Genomic DNA, 16,710 nt, shown 5'->3' with positions numbered 1-16,710 from the left:
ACAATAATTAGTGTCGTACAAAGTGTTGTGTTTGATTGCTTACTTTTTATCAATGTCTTTGTGATGTTAAAAGACGACTGAGTTTTCATTTACATTAAGCGGAGAAACTCATGTAATAAATTTTACTCATTTGCAAATCGACTCGCGTGAAAATACCGATCAATGGAGTAGCAATATCAATATGGGTGGTATATTATTTTTCGCGATATGCACCAACCTTCTAAGTATAACTTTTCAAAAATTTATCATGTCATAGAAAAGTTGGTTTTTATGAAATCGAGACAAATATACTTCGATTATCACGACAAAGGAATTGAGATCAACGCAGTATTTCGAAATGGTATGTTCTGCAATCGCTAAATATCAAACTGTGCATACAACTCGGTTAGGTAAACGACCCAGTTACAAGTCGGATGTATTTTTGATGTACAGATGGCAGTCTGATGATGTAAAGCTCAACCACTCTAGCGATTCGAAACAATTGTACTTCGATTATTATGATGATGGAAATTACGATCAACGGAGTATTTCGAAGTGACTGTGTATCGTTCGGTATGTTCACCAATCGCTAAATGTCGGTTAATTAAACGATACAAATGACAGCTTGATGATGGCAAAGCTCAACCACGCAAATGTGTTCATTGCAAAGTATTTGACACAAACAAAATATCGAATGGAGACCATCACATTGGTTTCATTTCGAGTGAGTGAAAATTGTTTTCTGTTGGCCAGGTAGGACACATTTGACAAACATCGTGCACATTGTATCTTCGTGATGGTAACGACTTTCAGCGGCTTGGTTTCATGTCGGGAATTATTATTTGGGGGTTCAAAAACAATCAATACTACAAATGAACAACAATGCAAAACACGTTTAGCAAATAACAGTGTGGCAAGTACTTTTTCGATATTACGATTGTTGTGTACCAGACACTTCTAGTTGAATTGAATGCATCTAACAAACATATCACAATTTACTTTTGTAATGATCAAAGTATGTGAAATGGTGCGAACGGATTAGGTATTATTCAAGCGGCGGTACACTGTAAAAAATAATCATGGGTGTACCCATAGTCTAGACCTGGTCCCACCTGAGTCATGTTGACATGGAAAAGGCCCATGATAACTTGTTAACATCCATGTAGACCTGTTGACATCCATGTTCCTACCCATGTCCTAATATTGCCTCAAATTGACCTTTCACCTCTACTAATGTACACATACCCTGTGGTTCGATGTATTTATCTGTATTTGACATCTGGAATGTATGCAAGAAAATCTGCGAAAAGTTCAATGAACTCGCTGACGCTGGCGCAAACTTGATGTTGAAACGCAATATGTCGCCAATGTATGATGGAAACTCATTATTCCATCGACAGATTCCCCAACGAAATGGATTGTCCACTTTTTCTGAAGAGTATCGAACTTCATCGTCGGGTAGACATTCTTCGGATCCTATAATGAATATAAATGTCATTACCATCCATGCACTATTCAAGGCACACGGGTTGATAGAATACAGATGAATAGTTTCCAAGGTGGTTTAAAGTTGTATCAATCACAGCCAGTTAAGATGACAAAAATCTATTAGCACCTCATTACATTGACCTTGTCTATGAATTGTCTCGGTATGTACAAAATCTACTTTTAACTTGACAATATTAAGTATGCACACATGCACAGTCTTCCATTCCTTTACCTCTGCACCACTATACTATTTGATGCTACGGCCTACGATTATCCAATTATTAATAAATGGATGGATTAATGCACGGATGTGCAGTAAATCCAGGATTTGGAAAGTTGTATTTTGGTGACGGAGTTCAACTTTGGTGATTGTGACCCAGCCAAAGGTTGTTTGTGTCTTTTCTGGGAATTCCGAAAACAGAACTACTCGCTTTTTTAAATCCGCAAGTAAAACTAAAACTAGGACTAATCAATCATCTTATGAAATTCAAAACTAGAATTGTAATTAAAATTACTCAATTTTCAAAATCCACAAATATAACTATAACTTACAACTATACCTAGAACTTTTTAAAATTCGATACTAGAACTAGTACTAGCAACCTTTTAAAATCAGGAGCTTACGAACTAAATCACAACTAACAATATCAGTGGCTTTTGACTGGTTTTCCCGCGAGGCAATGGCGCACACTAAACTCACATTGTTTGTAGGGCTGGGCATAATGATTCGAGCACTTGAATCTGAATTGAGTATTATTATTATTATTGTTTTCAATACAACATCCATTGATAGTAAAATATTTATTCAACTCGAAGACTTTTCGGGTGCCTCTTTTCAAGAGTTAACGGCACACTGAAGGGATTTAAGCAGAATGAAAAGCAAAACCAGAAAGGCGAAGTATGACGCAACAATCAGAATTACATACCATGAAGTCCGCAATGTAACAATGGCAACAATAACAAACTTGAAGTGTACGGTACTAGTAACATATCAATTTGAAACTAAACAATAACAAACACGAATTAGAACGCATTATAATGGGAAATTTATAAGTTATACAGAAAATCTTTTTGTCTACATAATATAGACTTGGTCAATTGGATGATTATTGATTCTAGGGCTTTCAAATGAAACAAGGATCTGATTCGCTCAAAAACTTGCGCAAATGACCGTACGGAGTTCGCACGACAATGTAAATCAGCCGCCAAAACCGACTGTTACGACGATTACCAAGCATACGCTTCGGCCAACATTTAAGTGAGAACCCTTCTTGTGCTCAAAATTATAATGGCCAAATGTTTACTGTCATTGCGCGAGGCAGATCCTTGTTTCATTTGAAAGCCCTAGAATGAACAATCATCCAATTGACCAAGCCTATTTTATGTAAACAAAAAGATTTTCTGTATAACTTACAAATTTCCCATTCGCGCGTTCTAATTCGTGTTTGTTATTGTTTAGTTTCAAATTGATATGTTTCTAGTACCGTACACTTCAAGTTTGTTATTGTTGCCATTGTTACATTGCAGACTTCATGGTATGTAATTTCTGATTGTTGCATCATACTTGGGCTTTCTGGTTTTGCTTTTCATTCTGTTTAAATCCCTTCAGTGTGCCGTTAACTCTTGAAAAGAGGCACCCGAAAAGTCTTCGAGTTGAATAAATATTTTACTACAATGGATGTTGTATTGAAAGCTATCTTCAAGTTCTGTACCACGAACCAACTGTTTTTATTATTATTGTAGTATTGTCTTGTAGTATTATTGAGCAAACCCGTTTTGGCCATTATCAACAACTCACCTTATCCACAATCAGGAAGCTGCCGAAGCGTTCATTGAAAATGGTGGGGATGCCGGCCACCCAGTCCAATTTCTGATTACCTGAATGAGAAGTGAGAGATCAGCTCAAGTGAAACACTCGAGAAAAAAAAACGTTTTAAAAATTAAATAAATGCAGTTACAATAAATGAATGCAGTTAATGTTAGTGTAATGTGAACTGCAAATATGAGCGTGGCAAAAAATATGCAAATTTTACCATTGCCTTAGGAACCAGACAGTTTTTAAAATCGGCAACTTGAAATACCCTATTTCTATAATATCCTACCAAGTAATCAATGACTTTTATGAATCCGCAACTAACGAACTATAATACATCGAACTCAGCCATGGGCAAAGTGAGCCCCGCTATTTTGAGAAGCACGCGTGGCCATTATTTAAAATTAAAAACATAAAACGTACTTTTGAATATTGCTGCGTGGAATAAAACCATAAGCTGGATGAACTGAGCTGGAACGGAAATTGATTTACTTTGAAACCTGCTCAATAATATATCGCGATTACATAGCCTACGTCCCTCCCAAGCTTGTATGCGTAATCCAGATTTAAAATCAAGTCAATGTAGCAAAGTCGTAACAATTAGTCACAATAAGTTACTCCTTCCATATAGTTTGGTTCAGACCTTCTTTGTTACCATTATCAGTGCGCGTGTTGACGGAGACCTCATCATACATAAAGGGTGAATGGGCATATCATAAAAAGAATGTCGAAAGCTGAAATGCAAAGAAGGTATGGAGCACTAAACACAGGGCCGCAACTGCCGCATCCCAGACCCCTCAAATGGAGAGGGCCCGACCTCGAAGCATCAAAAATTACTTCGTAAATGGACATAAATCCTATAATTTATGAAACTTCATTCAAATTCAAACAAAGATGTTTTGATAATAATATGGGTACCACTCTACCCGCAAAAACAGCTCATTTAGAGAGATCAGCATTTCGGCGTCGGCCGTTAGCGCGTCAGGACACACCACGACGTTGACAATGACGTTTCGGCTAACAATTGACTGTGCGAAGTGTGCTGCAAAAAAGCTCAACGGCGAGGAAACCTTGACCAAAAGTACCGCCACATGTCGGCCGAAACCGATATATATATGTCAATTTCATCAAGTTGCAACTGTTAGGATATAGCCTTCCTTTTAATGTCTTGATATAAAAGCCTGGATTACAGAGAATTCAAAATGTATCATGTTTAACATTATCTTGAATCACGAGGGAAAATAAATATAAATTTTCATTTCGTTAATTAACCGTACTTTTCTCAATAGGCTATCTAATATCAACACATCCACGGAGACGTATTTATTAACAATGTAATTCACTGCTTTCCATTTATAAATTAAATCAATACACTGGAGAATATAGCTAAATATGTAGGCTCGGCAGTCGGTACTCCAACTTATTTTCTATTACTGAAGTGGCCTGCAGCGAAAAATAATTGCCCACCCCTGATCTAACTAAATCTGTGGAATCACTCAGGTAGGCTATTCGATTTTAACCCACCCTCGCGATGACATGTGTTTTTCAGTTATTGAACACCTACACAACTGCGAAGCTGAAACAAGAATTACTCAGTTCCCGAAACCCGCAACTAAAATTTGAACTAATCATTTTTCACAATCCGCAACTAGAACTATACTCGACAGATATTGACCGCCAACTAACTAAATTTTCAAAAGTCTCTTACTTACCCATAACTTTTTGTATTTCTATCAGAATTTCTTGCGGTTGCAGGAGACTGAGTGCAGAGCTCCAAGTCTTTTCCAAAATCTTCGAGGTCAAGTCAACATCCAAGCAGGCTTGATTCAGGCAACATATTTTCCCTTCTTCCAAAATCTGAACATTGTGACAGATTTACATCATAGCTAATTAATCAAGTTCGTCTGCAGGAGCCTTTAGTACTATCAGTAGTCTCAATTTAGCACAAGTCGGGCTTGTGGTGGAGGATATGTCACAACCAATGTTCCCTCTAAGCTGCTAACGTGCGCAAATGCGCAGTGTTGACACGGTCTCTGCGCACAGAATATCTAAGTTGCGCACAAAAAATCCGCAGTAATGACCTTTTTCTAGTCGTTACGCACTGTTGTCCAAGGGTCTGTGCAGACTCGTCAAAAATTAGAGGGAACATTGTTCACAACTATCGTAAATTATTTCAGCAATATATATATGTAGTTTGTTTTGTACTATCATAGCACTCTGAAAAACGAACTCTTTGTGGGTTTGTTGCAAAGTAGCGGGTTGACTCGATCATGGCAGTGTCGTGTTTGAAACCACTGCGTTAGGCTGTACCTACCAAGGGAGCATGGGTAAAAACTGGGTATATCTTCAATTCCATTTACGACACTGTCGCGGCGTGATTTAAAAGTTCTTCTCATTCTATCTTGCAGCATCTCTTCATCTGGCACCCTCTCTGACTTATTCCCTTTTGATGCTCGTCGACGCTACGTTCGTCTTCGGAAGGGTAGATGTGTTGACTTTGCAAACAGCTTTCTCTGCACAAGTATAGAAGAGTCGCGATAATACTTGGCTTAGCCATGTAAATATCTCTTCAGCGCAAAAAATAGCAACGTGCTTGTAAGAAATGGATTGCAAGGTTGAAATTAAAGGGGCACCACTCTAAATATGATGTGGCTGTGGCCTCTCAAGAAATAATCTATAAAAAACTCCAATTATGATAAATCCAATTACCATTAATATAATTATTTTACTGCATTTTGATTTAATACAGTGTTCAGTATAACAAGTAGATCTAATTTCTTTTTTTATCTGGACCATACAGTGAAAATGTGACGTTTGTCAAAATAACCCCATGGGACATCACCAAAACCAGAGACAATTTGAAAAAACCAAGGTCATATTTGGAATAAGTTTCCTTCGGAACCCCGAAACAACTATTCCAATATGCGTTCAGAGTGTAATCCTAGTATAGTAGCCTACCAATTTATTTGGGGTAATAATTACTCACTTTCATCGTCTGTCAAGATTAGTCCTTTATCTTGAATTGCCGAGAGATCATTCGAGGCAAATGCCTCGTCGGAATATAGAAGTTGAATATACTGTCCCCGACATTACTCCGAAATACAGTTCTCACAGTTTCAGCTATCTCAGATCTGTGATCCACTGTAATCACTTGTTCATGATCTCCGGCAGCCTCATTTTCAATGTGACAAATAACTCAGGAGTAATATTACTAACAACTGCAGTATGTATATCTGTAAAATACAAATTTACATCAGTTCCTTGTGTTTCTAGGGTTTTCAAATCTTGAATCAAAGGATCGAGTATAGCATGACATCCCATATTTTTTAAAGCTCAAATTTTTTCAATCACCTCAGGATGAATATTCCTCCAGTTGGATAAATACTTCACTTGAACATTGCCCAGTACGGTACAAAATAAAAGCAAGGGAGCTTGTGTAACGTCTCGAACTACTAACGCATTACCAACTTCCATATGATCTACAACTACATACAAATGGATACGCAGTAAACTTTGATCACTATGTGCAGCCGCTCGGCAGTATATACCGCTATATACCGGTATCTGATTGAATACGGCTAAGTTGCTAAAGGTTCGACTATACCCAGTGACGCATTGCAGATTCGGCGGATATATTACAACGAAGGCAGGCACAATAAATATATCAATACTTACCATCCAATCCACGGCTTAATACGGCAACAAGCAATAAACTTTGCAACTTTGACTAAGCCAACCCATGAAATGACCAACTCTATCAAACTTACTCTTTATGCCAATCCTTTTGAATCGAACGCTACACCGTACGCATGACTGGTCTTGTAACCAGATAGTCCGGAGTCATTATGGCTCCGTAACCGAACGCCTATGTTTGCGTGCGATTATAGAGTCATACTCTATAGTGCGATGATGTAGCTATTTGTGTGTTGCAATATATCCTGTGAGGATGTAACGATATTTACTTGTCACTCAGCTGTAATAGCGATATAGTGAAATGGTAAAGCGTCCTGCTTCTTGATCGGTAGGTCATATGAACAATTCTCGGCCATGTCAGACCGAAGACTAAAAACTGGTATCCGTGGCTATCCGGCTCAACGTTCAGCATTCAGGGATAGCATGGTTATCGCATCTCAATCGTCAAAGCATCTCAATGGTGCAAACGAGAATAAGTCTGATATCTCTCCCCCCTATCTCTCTCCTCCCCTCTCTCTACCTCCTCTCTCTCTCTCTCTCTCTCTCTCTCTTGCTCTCCTTTCTCTATGCTCCCTTTCCCTTCTTTCTCCCCCTCTCTTCTTTCTGCTCTATTCTCTATATCTCCCCCCTCTCTCTCTCCTCCCCTCCCCCTCCCCCTCTCTATCTCTCTCCTTTCTCTATGCTCTCTTTCCCTTCTTTCTCCGCCTCTCTTCTTTCTGCTCTATTCTATATATCTCCCTCCTCCTCTCTCTCCTCTCCCTCCTCTCTCTCTCTCTCTCCCTCCCCCTCCTCTCTCTCACTCCCTCCCCCCTCCTCTCTCTCTCTCTCTCTCTCCCTTTCTCTCAGTGACGATGATGATGATAATTATGATGATATCACTGAAGCTCAACGTGATACTCTTACTTGATAACCATGGACATGGATGCCTTTATCATGTCTAACATGGAAGTTTTTGTCATGTCAACATGAGATTTTAAAGTCATGTCGGTGTTTTCATGGAATTAACATGACTCAGAGCAAGTCATGTCATTTCCATGACAAAAACCCATGTTTTTTTTTACAGTGTATGTCAATTCACCTAGTGTGATATCTTGACACCGAGTAATGCGCGAAAGTGTTTCAATTCTCACCGCGGATTATGATGATAAAGTATTGTACCGGTTGTTAATCAGCAAACGAAATTGTCGTTTCATCTTTAGTCTTAGGTACTGGAAATATTTTCTGATATCCGCAATACGCAGAGTGATTTTTACCAAGGTGGAGTAATTTTCCTATCAAGAACATTTCAGACATACATAGTTTTACAGCTTAATATGTTAATAACATTGATACTGAAAAGTTTGTTGCTGTCATAACATTTACCACAACGCCGGGTCTAATTAACGCAAATAATTTAATAATAAAGTAATGATCAACTATTACAAATCTCATATGTCAAATCAATGTGTCAATCTTATGTTCACAGCATGATAACTTTGAATATAACACCATTGTTCGATTGTAAGAAATGAATTCTCAACTACGTTGGTCGGACTTTCAAATCTCGTATACTCAAGCATATTATGTTAATCTCAAGTCGCCGACACTGAGAAGTAATTACTTTTGTCTTACAAAATATACCGAGTAGTAATTAGTTTGTCTTGCAGAATATACCGCGTAGTAATTCCTCTATCTTACAGAATAGTAACGACTTTTCAAGCTGAATAAAAAAAGATGTGTAGGGATATGAATACAACCAAGCTTGTTATGGATTTTAGGTTTTAGTGATTGTATGGATTCGTGTATGTTTGGCTGTTTTCCATACTGATACTGTTTGAGTTGGTTGGGTAAGTTACAAACGGATTTACTTGACAATGTTTTCGTGGTTGACTCTTTGAGTATGGTAAGATGGTGAGATGTCGAGACGTAATACTATTTCCGTACACTCAATTACAACAAAACATAACCCGCATTCAAATAAGCCGTAAGCTACAAGTGGATTTAAAACTTGATGCTGTTTTGTGGTTGACTCAAGTCAGTAGTCATGTTTGTGTTGATTTCGGGAATGATCATGACGAGTTGGTCGGGTAAATTAGGTAATGTGGTTGTAACTATAACCGTAAAGAGATGCTGACATCCCAATATCTTTTACGCTGTCGTATATGGATTCAATTGTGATAATTTAATTCACGCTGTCGTATATGGATTCAATTGTGATAATTTATTTCTCAGTTATTGTTCTGACACTCAAATCTCGTATACTCAAAATATAATATGCCCAAGTCAAATCGTATATGCACCGATTAGTAAATACTCTGTCTTACAGAATAGTATAACGACCTTTACAGTTGGATAAAAATTATCGGTCCTATGAATACAACCAGATGAATTAATTCAAGTTTGCGAGTTGTACTGATATAGCCAAGTAAGTGAAAACTAGATTTTAAACACTTGTTAATGTTGTGAATAATTCTTTTGAGTATGGTAAGATGTTAAAATGTCTCTTTGACAAACGGAAAGCTGGATCGGGAATAGAGTTGTAATGTTACATTACTTGTTTCAAATCAATGTGTGTATAATATCGAAACGGGACTGTGGGGAAGTTGCTAGTCATGTTTATCAATCCTATTTCAATGCACACTACGCCAAAGTCAAAATAATCGGTTTCGGATTAGGATTTTACAATTATTTCACACCTTTTTGAATAAGCGTCAACTTCACAGAGGATTAGGGTTGGGTCAGAAATAAGTGAAAATTTGTCGGTATTCGAATCACCGGCTACGCCGGTTCTATGGTAAACTAATTACTTAAGTAACACCTTGCGACTGATTACTAGATTTAGCAAACTATTTCGCACTGACTGGATTAGTGTAATAATCGATACGATAGTCCAGTATACTGTAGCACGAAACAGCTGCACAGGAAAAAATTCAGCGCGCAGGTCATTCGAAATATAGGGCGCGCGCGTAATCCTCACAACAAGCCGTGTTCGCAAAACGGATGTAGTTAGTGGGTCGCACATATCAAAACGCAAGCGCAAACATCTGTTTTTCAAAATCACACAATGTACTGCGGTTTAGTGAATTTCCCGTCGGAAATAAGTGACAATTTGTTGCTATTCAAGTTACCCACACTGATGGTTCTGATAGTCGGTATTTATTAAATCTTACCAGTGAAATCTAGTTCTGTGACAAACTGATTACTAAAATTTCACCGCGTGAGCGATCGGTATGGCTATGACACCAAGTCGTGAAAGATGGGTATGTCCGAGACATTATCTTGTCAGTGATCGCGGGGTTTTGCAAACTATTTCACACCTTTTTGAATAAGCGTTAACTTCACAAAGGATTACGGCTAAAATAGAAATAAGTGACAATTTGTTGGTATTCAAGACTCGCCGGTGATGTATCTGTTATTCGGCACTTATTACACTTATCATGAAATTAGAGTGAGAACATAAAGCGTCAAGTTGTTGTTTTCGAATTTTGATGTCGAGGTGATAAATTTACGCATTCAATTACAATTCAACTTCGGTTGTGTATTGAGTGATGGATCGATATGCCGGAAGTGGTATCTTGTGAGCGATCGTAGGATTTTACAAATATTTCACATCTTTTTGAAGTGGTAGTTTGCGAACGCGACTATTGTTGATATTCGAATCGCCGTCTGTCGCACGCACTGCGTAAATCCTCACAACAAGCCACGTTTCCGTTTGTGCGGTTATTGTTGGTGACTATTCAACACCGCGCGAGAGATGCCTGAAAGTACGAATCACGACCGCACCCATAAGAACACATGCCGAATCGCGGCCGCAGCCTATAGCAAAAAAGGCGAATCGCCACCCCGGGTTTTCAGGCGAATCACCGCCACCGCCTATAGCAAAAAAGGCGAATCACGACCGCACCCATAAGAACACATGGCGAATCGCGGCCGCAGCCTATAGCAAAAAAGACGAATCGCCACCCCGGGTTTCCAGGCGAATCGCCACCCCGCCCATAAGAACCCCAGCCAGGTCACGAGCGATCCTATATACTACTAGCATATGAGCATAGGGAAACGTGACCATGGGGACACATGCGCATGGGGACATATGAGCATGTTGAAATATGAGCAAGGGGACACATGGGCATGGGGACAGTTTAGCGTGCGACACTTGAGCATGGTTACGCATTAGCATGGGGACTAATGAACATGGCTACATATGGGCATGGTAACACGTGAGCATGGGGGCAAATAACGGTTGGGACACTTCAGCATGTTAACACTTGCGCATGGTGACATATTAGCATGGTGACAAATGAGCACGCGGACACTTGCGCATGCGACACTTGAGCATCAGACACTTGAGCATGCGACACTTGAGCATGCGACACTTGGGCATGCGACACTTGGGCATGCGACACTTGGGCATGCGACACTTGGGCATGCGACACTTGGGCATGCGACATTTGAGCATGCGACACTTGAGCATGCGACACTTGGAAATGCCACAATTGAACATGCCACAATTGAGCATGCGACACTTAAGCATATGCGACACTTGAGCGTGCCACCCCAGCAAACACTCGATGTCCAGTTGACTTCCGGTGGAATTGCCGGCAGGACGTCCGGTAACTTACGGCCGTCACCTCCCTGGAGTAGGTTTGTCGACAACTAGAGACGTCCTGTCTGCCCTCTGAGTACGTCCGCAATGACGTGTTGTGGACATGAAGCGACTCATCATGGACGCGTCTGACCTAGCCTGGACGTCACGTGGTTCCCTATGGACGCGTCTGACGTACTGTGGACGTGACGCCACTCCCTATGGACGCCAGTCCACGTACTGTGGACGTAACACCACTCCCTATGGACGCCCGTCCACGTACTGTGGACGTGTTATTCGCCCCTGTTCAAGTCCTCAGGATTACCATCTCAGGACTCCTTGTGAAATACTTCATGATCTCCATGGTTACCTCCTCCACTTCGATACCTGCTCCAACTACACGGAATCCAACATCATATAAGCTCACAAACTATTTATATTGGGTTACTGGAAAACGACAATTGCAAATAACAAGTAAAAAATTAATTAAGGAACTCTTATTATTTAACAAAGTTGAGTATTAAGTGAAAATTCGATCACAAAATTACCAATATATGAAATAAATGTGTCACATGAACTTTGGAAATATCAGCTAGTTCTAACTAACTAACATGACAAACAGTCCAATTGAGGTGCATACGAGAAATTTGAAAGAAACGTGTCAGAGGCATTTTACAAAGGACAACTGCTAAGACAATCAAAAACAGACATAAGCAATCATAAGTAGAAACTACCATTGCAAGACGTAAAACGATGCATCGGCTGCACCGCATCATGTTAAGAGCGCGAGCGCGTATTCATCTTTGGCGATAAACTTTGGTTGTAACAACAGGTTTCTTCTCAGTCCTTGTTTTGCCTGAAGCACATAAAACAATGTCAGCAAATTATATGTAGATCCACTCTTCATAGCACATGAAATATGTATCAGAACTTCATTATATATTTCCACTAGCATTAATTGTAATATGTCTTGTAAATCGCTACTTCTATTTGTACTTGAGTGAAAATTTATGACGATGCTATGACTTCTGTGTCTACTTGAGTGTGGAGAGCTTCTGAACTAGCGATACGGAGTATGCAACCAGCCAATCAAATCAACTTGTGGAAACACCCAGGGCTGTAATTGTAATGAGTCGAGTCGCGATTTTCTGATGACTCAGTCATTTTCTCAAAATTCAGAAATGACTCGGACCAAGACGGCCAAGACCGATATTACATTGTAATTTCGAAAAATAGCAAAGTGACCACACTATTGGTATTTCGTCTAATGGTAGCGGTACTTGAAAATGCGACCAGAAACTATTAAAGGGGAGAAAAATCAGTAGCCTATATTATAAATGCGAACCGTTGATATCACTGAACAGAGTTATAAAAATTGGATTAAACAAGAATTTAACTAGAAACTGAGCAGCCAACGCAATGGCTTGAACTTGAGTCATAACACCATGACTCGGACTCGACCCTATACTCGTTGACTTGGACTTGACTCGGTGGTGAATTGAAAATGACTCGACTTGACTATATAAGTGAGATTGACTTGTGACTTGGTTACAACCCTGGAAACATCTAAAGTACATACTTTTCAGAAATTATACTTTCACATAAATTAGTTTGGACAAACCTTGTAAATCACTGCTTGTGCCAGAGTGGAAATACATGGCGTTACTACTACTTCTACTCCATTGATGACACAACAAATACTTCTACTTGAGTGCTGAAAACAACTACGTTTTTGACCATCTCTGTTGCACCTAGCATGCACCTACGACTCAGGGTTGTAACCAAGTCACAAGTCAATCTCAATTTTATAGTTTTGACTCGAGTCAAGTCGAGTCATTTTCAATTCACCACCGAGTCAAGTCCGAGTCCAAGTCAGCGATCAGAGGGTCGAGTCTGAGTCATGGTGTTATGACTCACGTGTCCGAGTCCAAGTCATTGTGTTGGCCGCTCAGTTTCCAGTTAAAGCCTTGTTAACCCACTTTTTATAACTCTGGTGATATTGAATGGTTCTCATTCATAATATACTAATTTTCCTCACTTTTAGCAGTTTCTCGTCGTATTTTCGAATACAAGTACCAATAGACGAATTCCCGAAAGTGTGGCCACTTTACTATACTTCGAAATTGCAATGAAATGTTGGTCTCGGCCGTCTAAGACTCGAGTCATATGACTTGGTTCGAGTCATGCGCAATACACAGATTGACTCGAATCGAGTCGAGTCATTTCCGAATTTAGCGGAAATGACCCCAGTCAAGTCAAGTCATCAGAAAATCGTGACACGAGTCGAGTCATTACAACCCTGCAATTACAACATGCAATAAGTCTCGACATTTTGACTGTGTCCACTTTTTGAAACTACTCACCCCAGTAGCCTACTTTTTCAAATTTCACTTTCTACTTATACTTGAAAGGTAGTTTGATGTCTTGTAAATCGCTATTGATACTCAAGTACTAACTACGACTACTCTGACCATCTTTGTTTGGAAGTGACCACCTACAATAACTAGGGCTGGCCACAATGATTCGAGTACTTGAATCTGAATTGAGTATTAATTCCAATGATTCGAGTCGAGTAAGTGAAAGTAAGTTTCGAGTACGAATATAGAATCAAAATTCTAATTCTCAGTAAAGTATTATATATTTTCAGTATTCGAAACTATATAATACTTTATCGAGAATTGGAATTTCGATTCCATATATCACTGTGAGGCATTGAAACGGTGATTGGTCGAATCGCAGAATACGAAACATGTAGGACATAGCTACGCACGTTCGCGTAAATGACACATGTGTTGTCACAAAGTGCAATAAGCTAGGTATGATCGAAAATTTACCAAACAATCTTCGATGTGATGTTGAACTGGAAATTTTGTCGTTGAAGTTGCATACAACTTGTCATCATTCATAATGTTGTGACGTCATAATGAGATATTCGAATCGAAGCTTAATACTCGATTCAGCATCGAATCACCCGGGTACTCGATTTTGCCAAGCCCTAATAACAACGCGCTAAAAGTATGTAATACCTCCAATAAATATAGTTTTTGAAACTTCTTACGTATATACTCGCGTAGGCCTACTTTTCAGAACTTTCCTGTTTCTTTGAAGTGATTTTTACAAGCCTTGTGACTCGCTAATTATACTGGAGTAGAAGCTAACAGCGTTGCTACTACTTCTACTCAATGCAAACAATGATTACTTTGATCACCACATGAACTATTGAGTATGCAACGGTCTGTGGATATACGGGCATGCGACACATGAGCATGCGAGTCAAATTACGGGTTAGGGTTGAATTTAAGCTTGGGTTAGGGTAGGGCTTGGGGTCGGGATATATAGCGGTTAATTTCAGTGTTATGTTTCAGGTTAGGGTTAGTTTTGGGGTTATGAAGTCACATACTGAAGTGATGCATGCTAAAGTGTTCCATGCTCAATTGACACACCCTGTAACTTGTTACATCTACGTGTGTATAAATTCATGCCGTTACTTCAACTTCAGTACAAAAGATGATTACTTTGACTACCTCTGGTTTCCAAATAGTGTATTCAACGTTTTATACCTTCAATTGCTTTCCGACTTTTTCCCGAGCATGATGCAGCACCGATTTTGTAGTGTAAAAGCAACGCTTGTTCTAGGTGGCAGTAGTTCTTCCAAACGATGTCGGCCCCAGTCTACAAGGCATTCTTCGTACAACCTGCTTGACGTTGTTGCCATTAATTGAAGACATTGTCGATCTAGAAGATTTAAATAATTAGAATAGGTGTAGTGAAGGCATTTGTCAAGAACTCAAGCCAGGTATTTATAACATCCTGTTAAAAAGCAAAAGCAATGATGTACAAGCTTGGCTATTCGCACATTCTACTCACTAATCAGTAGGGCTGGGCACATGAGTACTCGAATCTAAATCGAGTAATAATTCGATTACCAGTGAACTCGGGCCATGGTGAATTCGGCCCATTGAACTCAGCCTACGGTAAACTCGGCCTTCGGAGGTGAACTTGGCCTAAACCTAAGCCCCTCCAACCCTAATATTGGGTTACACCGAATTCACCATGTGCGATCTAATCCTTGACGTTCTGCACTCTTCGTCAACATTATGCAGCTCCGTACGTCTAATATAACATTTTATACATCCGACATACGATACCGCCCCCAGTGGGAATAACATTCACACGACATATCCACCACCCCACCACCAATTCGCCATTGCCTTCAATTAATAATACAATTCACGATATTTATAATAATTTGTATTGACAAAGTCACCATGGGCCAGTTCACCGAAGGCCACGTTCAATGGGCCGAATTCGTCATGGGCCGAGTTCACTGGTCGCAATTAATTCTATTGATTCGAGCCAAGTAGATGACTTTTTCAAGTAGGCCTTCTGAAATTATACGCTCGTTGCCACCAAGAGTACAGTTATCAATAAAATTATATTTTTGATACCATTGCCAATGTGGAAGTAGCATACAAAATGCGTAGTACAAAGCTATTCACTTTAGTGAAAATGACATATCTGTGAAGTCATGATTAACCCACAGCATAGTCACAAAGTGCAATGAAATAGGTATCGGTCGAAAATACACCAAATTATCTCTAATTTAGTGTGATGTAAAACTTGTATGTTCTTAGTGGAAACATAAAAGATACGTTTTCAACTTTCCATACTCATACTGTTATGAGTATAACATCATAATGAGTGATTATCGAATACTTGACACAGGCCAGATTCAGAATCAATCACTCTTCACTCAGGTGCTCGACTTTGTCAAGCCCTACTAATCGGAACAGAAGTGATGCAGCCAACCTGACATATCTATAGAAATCATGTATACCAGATTAGCGTCACTGTGAATTATGGCACACTTGGATTCAACGAAACATCGAGTCGTAGAGTTACAATATCAAAATATCATGCAGCAATTTTGAGCACCACTGGCGAAATCCTGAACGGGAACCACCATCACAGAGTCTATTTGCACATCATTTATGACACTTTTTTCAGGCTAATAAATCGCTGATTAATGAACATGAACAATTATAAATCATCACTTCAACTTTCATGATTCAACTTCTTAATCCATGGACAATGCACAAATGCGATGCGTTGCTCCGAAGTTGAAAAGTACTATATATCATTGCCTGTTCCATATTTAGACTCCTGCTAAAAATGA

General features: G+C 39.4%; 1 protein-coding gene and 1 long non-coding RNA gene across 2 annotated transcripts; both read right to left on the bottom strand.

Moving 5' to 3' along the window:
* Positions 1–1,040: 1,040 nt before the first annotated feature.
* Positions 1,041–7,159, bottom strand: LOC145459175 (uncharacterized). The gene is made up of 5 exons (XM_080337811.1): positions 6,267–7,159; positions 5,595–5,793; positions 4,993–5,137; positions 3,266–3,345; positions 1,041–1,455 (listed from the first exon to the last, which is right to left on the bottom strand). The coding sequence occupies exons 2-5, from the start codon at positions 5,634–5,636 to the stop codon at positions 1,291–1,293; spliced, it is 432 nt and encodes a 143-aa protein (XP_080193937.1). The 5' UTR covers positions 5,637–5,793; positions 6,267–7,159; the 3' UTR covers positions 1,041–1,290.
* Positions 7,160–11,952: 4,793 nt separating this feature from the next.
* Positions 11,953–15,268, bottom strand: LOC145459285 (uncharacterized). The gene is made up of 2 exons (XR_013921337.1): positions 15,095–15,268; positions 11,953–12,390 (listed from the first exon to the last, which is right to left on the bottom strand). It is a non-coding gene; the product is annotated as an uncharacterized LOC145459285 (long non-coding RNA).
* Between the last annotated feature and the right edge of the window lie 1,442 nt (positions 15,269–16,710).

Source organism: Botryllus schlosseri, chromosome 2 (assembly GCF_051294905.1).
Source record: "Botryllus schlosseri isolate E-star chromosome 2, Bs_hap1, whole genome shotgun sequence".
NCBI lineage: Eukaryota > Metazoa > Chordata > Ascidiacea > Stolidobranchia > Styelidae > Botryllus > Botryllus schlosseri.
This window is presented reverse-complemented; position numbering and strand designations above follow the sequence as displayed.